The sequence below is a fragment of the Lagenorhynchus albirostris genome, chromosome 16 (assembly GCF_949774975.1).
Source record: "Lagenorhynchus albirostris chromosome 16, mLagAlb1.1, whole genome shotgun sequence".
NCBI classification, from domain to species: Eukaryota; Metazoa; Chordata; class Mammalia; order Artiodactyla; family Delphinidae; genus Lagenorhynchus; species Lagenorhynchus albirostris.
Window position 1 is genome coordinate 81,627,394 of NC_083110.1, and position 9,425 is coordinate 81,636,818.

General features: G+C 46.7%; 1 protein-coding gene across 1 annotated transcript in view; it reads left to right on the forward strand.

Moving 5' to 3' along the window:
* GLRX3 (glutaredoxin 3) overlaps positions 1 to 9,425 on the forward strand; it is a 17,648-nt gene extending 8,223 nt beyond the window's left edge. The window contains exons 3-8 of the mRNA XM_060125781.1: positions 288 to 297; positions 663 to 748; positions 1,720 to 1,772; positions 5,536 to 5,575; positions 5,684 to 5,776; positions 9,161 to 9,425. Coding sequence (XP_059981764.1) covers positions 288 to 297; positions 663 to 748; positions 1,720 to 1,772; positions 5,536 to 5,575; positions 5,684 to 5,776; positions 9,161 to 9,211 — 333 coding nt within the window. The 3' untranslated portion in view covers positions 9,212 to 9,425. The remainder of the gene's footprint in view (positions 1 to 287; positions 298 to 662; positions 749 to 1,719; positions 1,773 to 5,535; positions 5,576 to 5,683; positions 5,777 to 9,160) is intronic.

Below are 9,425 nucleotides of genomic sequence, written 5' to 3' on the forward strand. Positions count from 1 at the left end.
CCATGAATGATCCAGAGCACGTGGAAGGAGGAGAACACGGTGCTGTGACCACCATTGTCCACTGGGGCCTAGAGGCCCTTCAGCAGCCCGTTGTCCTGCTGCGGGCTGTTGCTGAGAGTCGTTACTGGGCTCTAGGCTGCATGTAGATGGTTAGCATTCCTGACAGCAGTTAGATCATGAGGTTTGAAAGATGGTATAAAGTACCAAACATAAAGTCAAGACGAGAGCATTTGATTTTAGCAGCTGGTGTTGGTTGGTGCTCCAAGATTTAGCGCTTCTCCCTCCAGGTGGGACCTTGTGGGTGTGAAGAGTATAGAGCCATGCGGGCCTCATGATGGGAAAGGGACACACGTCTAGTTCTGGAAATTCTGGGTGGGCTCAGTGTGTAGGTCCCTTACTGAACAATTCCTTATTGAGTTGGTTATTATTTTTTTAGTTCTGTGAGTTGATGGGCTTAACTGGCAACTTGAAGGCACACTCATTGCCTTAAAAAGCCATATTGTGTTTTACAGTGGCTCAGGGAGACAGTGAAATAAAGGAAAATGTCAGTGCATTTGCTTGTTTAATGCCACTCAAAGCTGTGGACCCTCATCCTGCTCTCCCTCAAAGATGTTCGCTGCTCATGAAGCAGAGTGACAGTGCTGTTTAGTAATTTAGCTGAGCCGTTTTATATCCATTTTCTCTCTTCAGGCTCAAAGTACTGACAAATAAAGCTTCTGTGATGCTCTTTATGAAAGGAAACAAACAGGTAAAGAACTCAAAAATGGTTTTATTTTAAATTTCTTTTGATGTTATCTGCAGCAAGGGGACACTTAAATCTTTTTTTCCTGGCTTTAGCTAATGAAGCTGTAGTGGTAGCAGGAAGTTATCCAGGCCTCAGTTGGTGCTTATGGAGATCAAACAAAGTGATCTACATTTTGCTTGACTTTATCATCAAATCTCAGTGGGGTGCATTTCTTCCTGCTGCCAAACTTTGTCAGCTAACGTGGTCAGCACTGTTAACACTGGACTGGTTCTGTTAGCTGCTGTCGACTCCTGGAGTGTGCAGTTTGGTTCTCTACTTCCCGCGTTATACCTTTTGTTTTTCTTCTTGGTGGTTATTTAAAGCAGATTTTTATCCTTTTTTTCCTGGAAGCCCAGGAAGTATGCATAAATTCTGGGAACAGAATCATTAGTGCAGTTAAGGTGTTTATGTGGTGCCAGGTCTTTCCCAAAGGATTGGGAGTTGGAATCCTGGGGCGTGAAAAAAACTGTAAGATTTTCCCATAACCTCAGAAAAGTTTGGTGCTCTATAGTGTAAAGGTAGATTTAAAAAGTGGGAGTAGAAGTCCAGTTGGGAGTAGGAAAACAATGACCCTAATCATTGCAGAAAGGTGGAGTTGAGGCCGTCTGAGTGAAATAGAGAAGGGGCAAGAGAAGCCTCAGGGTTTAACTCAGGACCTTTCTGACCACAAAGGTTATAATGTTAGAGCACGGGTCATCTCCAGTGGTTACAAACCGAGGTAAGTCTAGGGGCTGTGCGTCTCGGACGACGTCTGGATGGGTCATTCCTGAAGGTGCAGGTCTTATTCCTCTGACGGCTCTTGATGTGAAGAGGCCCTGGGAGGTGGCTGCCTTCTGCAGGTGCTGTCCCCCTTGACAGAGCATTAGGTACAACCATGCTAGTGGGCTGTGTGGGAAATGCAGTTCATCCTAAAATAGTTTTTTTTCTAAATTTAGGAAGCTAAGTGTGGCTTCAGCAGACAGATTCTGGAAATACTAAATAGTACTGGGTAAGTAAATCTTGTTTTCAAATGGTATGTTTTAAGAAATGCTAACTTTTCAGTTCTGCCACTGATGCTTTTCAGTTGTTATATCTGTTCATATATTTTTATCTATTTATTTTTGCTCTAACGTTTTGCGAATGCTTTGGCTTAGACCACAATAGAATTTTCTGGCCAGTGTCCAACCTATCGGTAACATAGAGGAGGTATTCTGGCAGTCTTTCCCAGAGGAAACTTGACAACTGAGTTCTTACCATGCATAAAGATATTTTAGGGAAAGTGTATTATAGGTTTTTAATTTTCTTTAAAAAAATATTCCAGTTTCCAAATAGTTCATGAAACTGATAGGATACATATTAAGATCCATTGTCTGGATCTGAGAAATAGGGTAAATTAAATTGCAGAGCTCATGCTTTTGCTCTCCTTAGTGATGGAGCTGCCGGGTAAGAAAATTGTAGTTGAGTTTTGTGGTTAAAAACCAAACCAGTTGGGACTTCCCTGGTGGCGCAGTGGTTAAGAATCCGCCTGCCGGTGCAGGGGACACGGGTTCGAGCCCTGGTCTGGGAAGGTCTCACAGGCCGCGGAGCAGCTAAGCCCGTGAGCCACAACTACTGAGCCTGTGCTCTAGAGCCCGCCGTGTGCCACAACTACTGAGCCCACATGCCACAACTACTGAAGCCCACACGCCTAGAGCCTGTGCTCCGCAACAAGAGAAGCCACAGCAATGAGAAGCCCGCGCACCGCAACGAAGAGTAGCCCCTGCTCGCTGCAGCTAGAGAAAGCCCGTGCGCAGCAACGAAGACCCAACGCAGCCAGAAATAAATAAATTTATTAAAAGAAAAATGAAAGCAAAGAAAACACCAAACCACTTGTTTGGAGATACTTAGCACATGTTCTATGGGGTTGTCAAATGTTTCTGCTTATCTTTCTTCCTTATTATTTTTCAACTGCTTCTTTTCAATATTGTAAGGATTCTAACCGTAGCTTTTTTTTTTTTTTTTTTTGTGGTACGCGGGCCTCTCACTGCTGTGGCCTCTCCCGTTGCGGAGCACAGGCTCCGGACGCGCAGGCTCAGTGGCCATGGCTCACGGGCCCAGCTGCTCCGCGGCACGTGGGATCCTCCCGGACTGGGGCACGAACCCGCATCCCCTGCATCAGCAGGTGGACCCCCAACCACTGCGCCACCAGGGAAGCCCCTAACCGTAGCTTTAAATAGACTAGCCGACCCTGTGAAGTGACACGGAAAGTCATCTCTGAAGCGTTTGGGCATTCTTGGGCAGGGTAGAGTAGCACAGGTTCAAATACAACTTTGGGGACCAAAGAAGAAACACAGTTGTTCTCTTCAAATGATTGTGACATTTCAGAGGAGAGTCTAGTTGCTTTTGTCCTGTGGCCTCCAGCTGCCTCGTTTTCACCCCGCCCCAGGATGTAGGAGAGGCCGGCTTGGCTTTGGTTGTTTTTTTACGCCCCCTTTCTCTGTCTTCCCTCTGCCACAGATCCCAGTCAGTTGCCCTCAGACCACCTCTCCCTAGTGCCAGTGTGTCCCCTCAGGTCCTGAGGCCAGGGTAGGACAACCCTAGGCCCATCACCGCTCAAGTATTTGGTGGAAAGTCTCCATAACTTGACTTTCTGTCCCATGTCTGTCTAATCCTCATTGGATTGGAAGCACCAGTTAACCCCCAGTGGAGTGCCGCCTTTGGGAGAGAGTGCCCTCCTGGCTCGAGACTGGCTAAACGCCTCCCAGGGTCTGTTAACTTGAGTGGCCCGCGGTCTTGCTGAGAGCCATTAGAATGTGGAGGAAGCTCCTGGAGCTTTATTCCTTTCCTCCATTCTTTTTTTTTTTTTTTTTTTTTTTTTGTGGTACGCGGGCCCCTCACTGTTGTGGCCTCTCCCGCTGCGGAGCACAGGCTCCGGACGCGCAGGCTCAGCAGCCTTGGCTCACAGGCCCAGCTGCTCCGCGGCATGTGGGATCTTCCCGGACTGGGGCACGAACCATGGTCTCCTGCATCGGCAGGCGGACTCTCAACCACTGCGCCACCAGGGCAGCCCCTTTCCTTCATTCTTGCACTTGTCTGTTCCTTCCCTAGCCAAAATATGTGTGCCTTGAGGAGCTGAGTACCTAGTGTGTATTGGGTGTGAAAAGCACCCTTTGCAGTGAACTTCTAGGAGACATATTGGCTGCTGTGACTCTGTATACCTAGGTACATTTAGGCCCAGCACTTCTTAGATCCTTTATAGATAGTTCCAGAACTCATATTTGTATTGTACTGTGTCAATTAGGAGATCTGCGTCCTTAGTTAAACTTGAAGGGAGACTTACATTGGGTGATTCTTTTTTTTTTTTTAATCATTTTTGCTCTTCTTTCAAACATTCCTTTTTTGGTACTTGCTGCTGATTATCCTGTCAGGTTATGTTTTTGACTGTTTCCTGCATCATGGACAGTCTTCTTGGAATGTGTTTACTCAGTAAACAATATTTCCCTATGAAGATGGTTTTGGTTTTATGGAAGACAAAATTTGTTTCTTTATATGTGGCATTTTCTTTGGCCAATTTTTGGAATTGCATGTGTACCCACAGTCTCCCTGCAGGAATTCAATCTTACATTCTTACTAATTCTTTGACCACCTTGTAATGAAATCCTCCCCGAGTAGATGTGGTTGAATTTTCATTAATTTATACAAGTAGTGTTCATTACATGGCATAAAGCCACAACACTTTCACTGGTTTCGTGCATATTGAAAATAGCACGTGGGACTGCCCTGGTGGCGCAGTGGTTAGGAATCCGCCTGCCAGTGCAGGAGACATGGGTTTGATCCCTGGTCCGGGAAGATCCCATGTGCCACGGAGCAACTGAGCCCGTGTGCCACAACTACTGAGCCTGCGCTCTAGAGCCCGTGAGCCACAACTGCTGAGCCCATGAGTCACAACTACTGAAGCCTGCGCACCTAGAGCCTGTGCTCCGTGGCAAGAGAAGCCACTGCAATGAGAAGCCTGTGCACCGCAACTAAGAGTAGCCCCTGCTTGCCGCAGCTAGAGAAAGCCTGCGCGCAACAACGAAGACCCAACACAGCCAAAAATAAATAATTAAAAAGAAAAAGAAAGTATAGCGTGTGTGTTCTGTGATAAAGTTTATTGCTGTGTGGAAAGCACGTCTGCAGAGGGTAGAGTTAGTTGGCAATGTTTTTTCCCAGCTGGTGAGCCCCCAGCCTCCATCCATGGGCACCAGCAGGGCTGCTCCCTCCTGCACCCTAAGCAGCTGCCAGTAGGTTAGGAAGCAGCAGTGCCGAGGAGGCTGGAAATGGAGCGAGGGTGTTAACGACAGGCCTGCATGAACGCTGAGTCTAGCCTGAACTTGGCAAACTGCAACTGGCCGCCTACTTACGTAAATCGAGTTTTATTGAAACACTGTCCTTTCATCTCTGCCTTGTCTGGCTGCTTCTGTGTTTCACAGCAGAGGTGAGTGGTTGGAGCAGAGGCTGTATGGCCCGCAGGGCCGAGATGTTTACTGCCTCACCCTTTACAGAAAGGTCGCCGACCCCTGTCTGACCTGACACTGTGTAGAGAAAACTCCAGATAAATTCGTTTCTTGGGATGACTTATTCTGTGTAGTACCTGACAGATTAAGAAGTAAAATCATTTCTATGTTTCCACAGTAAATTTTGTTAGCAACAAAATAGTTTTACTTTTCTTGACCTTTTGGAACACCAAATAGTTCTTATAATTTTTGTCTAAAACTGTATTTCTTGTTAAAATGTTTTCTCCTTTTTTGTAGTGTTGAATATGAGACATTTGATATCTTGGAGGATGAAGAAGTAAGTTCTATGTTTTATGTTTTGTCCTTTATCTTAGTTTTAATCGTTAGGATTATCATTTAATCCTAATCTGACAGGAAGGTTTCAGGGTCCCTGTTGTTTCCGTAGGTTCGGCAAGGATTAAAAACTTACTCCAATTGGCCGACATACCCTCAGCTGTATGTGAAAGGGGAGCTTGTTGGAGGATTGGACATCGTTAAGGTGAGGTTGGGATTCGTTCGTCTGGGAGCCCAGAGAACTGAAAACCCGGGCACGTTTGAAAATTATTTCATTGGGGTTGTCCTCGATGTTCTTTCCTGGCCTCATATCTAATCACTTCTAGACCAGCATTACCATCTTTACGACCATAATATCTGTCGTTCTCTCAGCTCTCACCTCATCCGGGCAAATCAGCCCCCTTACTGTGTGGCCTTTCCTGCCACGCTGGGTCCTTTCACAACCTCCTCCAGCTCTTGAGGGACTGCTGACCAGGGTCTGAAGTGTGACTGGGCATTCAGAGCGGCTCCGGGTGTGGCCGAGCTCAGAACTTGATTTATTCACACTGTACTAAGTTCTTCCATGTTTTCAGCTTTCCTTCACCCTGTCTCTGCTTTGGATTTCCTTGCATATCTCATACTGAAGTATGCTTTCTGTACCCTTCAGGGCCTTTCTCTGTGAGTCACTTACAGAGTCTTTCCGGCCAGAAGTGTTCGCTCTGCCCCTGCTCCTGAAGTTTTCCTGTCCTTTTCTATTTATATTATCGTAATTATGTTGTTTTCTGGTGTCATTTTATTTTGCTTTACTCACATGCACTTTGGTGATGGCGTGAAGAGCACCGGGCTAAGGGCCCGAGGGCCTGAGACCTAGTGTTGGCCTGGACCTGCTGGCTGTGTCCCCGAGACCTGAGGTCATCTCCAAGTCCCCCTTTGATTCTCAGATGCTAGAACACTGGAGAGCTCTGTCAGATCGTAAGCGTGTTTCAAGGACGCTGTTTCTTACATGTCTTTAATGATGAATTTCCTTCTTTGGTTTGCTTTAAGTAAATTCTAACTGAATTTTAAACGAACATGACTTTTCTTATAGAATTTCAAGTCCAGAACTTAGGGCACCCTTACCTGGTAGCACCTGTGTGCTCCGGTGCCCTCCTGATCAGCCCAGGACCCCAGAGGGCAGCTGCAGCTTTCACGTCCTCAAACCCTACCCCCGACCCAGGCCCACCCTGGGCGTCATGGTGTGGGAGGAGGGTGGCAGTGGGTGGGCACAGGAGGGCCTGGGCAGGAATGCAGGGCTCTGCTCCAGAAGCGCCAGCCTTCACGAAAGGTGGGTGGTGGAGCTGCCGGGGCTCAGGCCCTCCTCGGCCTCGCCGGTTAGAGGATTTTCCCTGAGGTCAGATCCCTGGTATCTTAAGTGGAAAGCAAGTGGTAAGTACTGCTGTCTCTAGTTATAAAATGAAAGTTTTTAACTCATGCTTTCGTACCGTGAAAGACCTCTGGCCCAGCCCTGAGTGCCGGTAGCTTTTCTGAACACAGGGCCACGGTTTCATCTGCCCAGATTTTGTCTCCTGTCCAGTTCCAGGTTTGACATCACACTTCTTGAGCAAGCCAGTGAGGCATTTCCCCAATAAACTGTCTCATTCCTGGAGGGGAAAAAAAAGGTTTAACACAGTGGCTTTTGAATAGCCCTGAGGCAACAAAAATAGATCTGCATTCGTTATCTTATATCTATTTTTTATTTTTGTAAGACACAAACTGTCTTCCGACCAGAACACCCTTGAGCCTGTTCTTGTCTGAATGTTTGATGGCCTGTACCTCAGCCACTGGTAGCTCTTGGGGAGATACAATCAATAAATCTTATTCAATTCTAAAGCTGAGCTGCACGGGCAACTTCTTCTTAGGTATATAACAGGGTGTTCGTTACATGACTTTCTGTGTTCACCTGCTAAGAACTTACACATTTGGAAACATGCGATAGTGTTAACATTTTTCTTTGAGAAGATAACTGGGAATAGTTGTTAGGTTGCCATTTTGGTCTGTTTCTGGCAGAGGGCAGTTCTTCACCTTTAGGTCACTTAAAGCAGCGGTCTCCAACCTTTTTGGCACCAGGGGCTGGTTTTGTGGAAGACAGTTTTTCCACGGACCGGGGGCGGGGCTGGGTGGCTCAGGTGGTGACGCGAGCGATGGGGAGTGGCAGTTGAGGCTTCGCTCGCTCGTCCGCCGCTCGCCTCCTGCTGTGCGGCCCGGTTCCTAACAGGCCTTGTACCGGTACTAGTCCGTGGCCCAGGGGTTGGAGACCCCCAACTTCAAGCCTCAGCTGTGTTGCCAGCGGGTTAATCCTGACTGCGCTCAGCAGGAGCCGTGAACGCCATTTTGGTGGTTGAGTGGCTACTGAAAGAATGAACGGCTCGGAGACTCAGTGACTCCACAGGCCAGTGTCCTGAGGAAAACATCTGCTGGTTAACACGCACACAGTGTGTTACCGTTACCTCCAAAGGGCGAATGGTTCATCACCGCAGACTGTTTGGATGCAGAAACAGTTGAGAGGCAGAATATTTAGATCCGTTGCTGTTTAACCCACTGGCTCACAGTCACAGCGGCATCCGAAGGGCCTGCGCCACGCCAGGCAGGCCCCTCTGGCTCGTGTAGGCCGCCGCGTCTCCTCCAGCGGGTGAGGAAATGGACAGAAGTTAGGGGAGCTGTCTGCCCTGTCGCAGCCAGGGAGCCGTGGCCAGATTCCACCTGAGGGCCACCCGGCCCACCCACCTTGCCGCGTGGCCTGCTGCTGCTTCTCAGTCGTGTGCTCTGAGAGGCCCTGTTTGGCCTTTTGGTGTAGCTGGACGTCTGCTTGTTAAATGGGTAGAAGATCCCAAGACCTTGCTGTCTGAGTTTGTGTGACAGGATCATGCCTGTTTGGGTTCAATCCAGAGAGCAGTGTGAGTGGATTTTAGTGGTTTTATTCATTGATGTTCATGCAGCTTAGGAAGAACCTGAAATGTTCTATCAAATTAAGTGTTTACCTTAAACTAGAAAATCTTATTTATCCTCCATGGTCATGTTTTAAACTTGATGGCTGTATTCCATATTTTAGATCTGAAAGATAGGCACAAAAAACTTTCTGAATTACTTCATCTCTTTAACAGTTTCTGGCCTTTACATTTACGTACTAGTACCATGGCTTTTCCAAGTTTGGTTGAAATAGTGAAGCCTGTTTACCACCTGTAGGGCCGCAGGTGTCATGTGCATTGTATCTGAGTGGACCTTAATATCACAGCGTTTCATTTTTCAGTCACTCAAAGTTCATTTTCCCTGTTTATTGCTATTGTTTAAATAGGAAGCTTCATCATGTTGCTCTCATTGCTGTATTCGCTAATGCTAAAAAATCTGTTGGTGTTCGTTTTAGAATGCCTTTTAACTTTAATTTTGTACTGTGATAGTGTACCCAGTTTTTATGGCATGATCCTTTGTTCAAGTGTGTTGGTGGACTGGAGTTTTCATCCAATAAGGTGTTTCTTTGGGTTCTCTGATATAGATGCGATCTTTCATTGTTTAGATGTTTTCATCTTTTATATATACGTATGCATGATATTATTGTTTTCTTTTTTATTTTTAGGAACTGAAAGAAAATGGTGAGTTGCTGCCTATACTGAAAGGAGAAAATTAATAAACGTTAGACTTGGTGCCCGGCTGCTGCAAGAAAGACTTCACTCCAGTGGAGCAGTTCACGACTGAGTGCTCAGGAGAGGACTAGCTGTAGAAAATGCTCGTCCCCAGCTGTACTTTGTGTATTTCACAAGGTTGGGCTAAACACACGTATGTGACGTTTTTTCCACCAAAAATAGAATGCAATAAACACCTTCAAGTTCAGTTAAAAATAA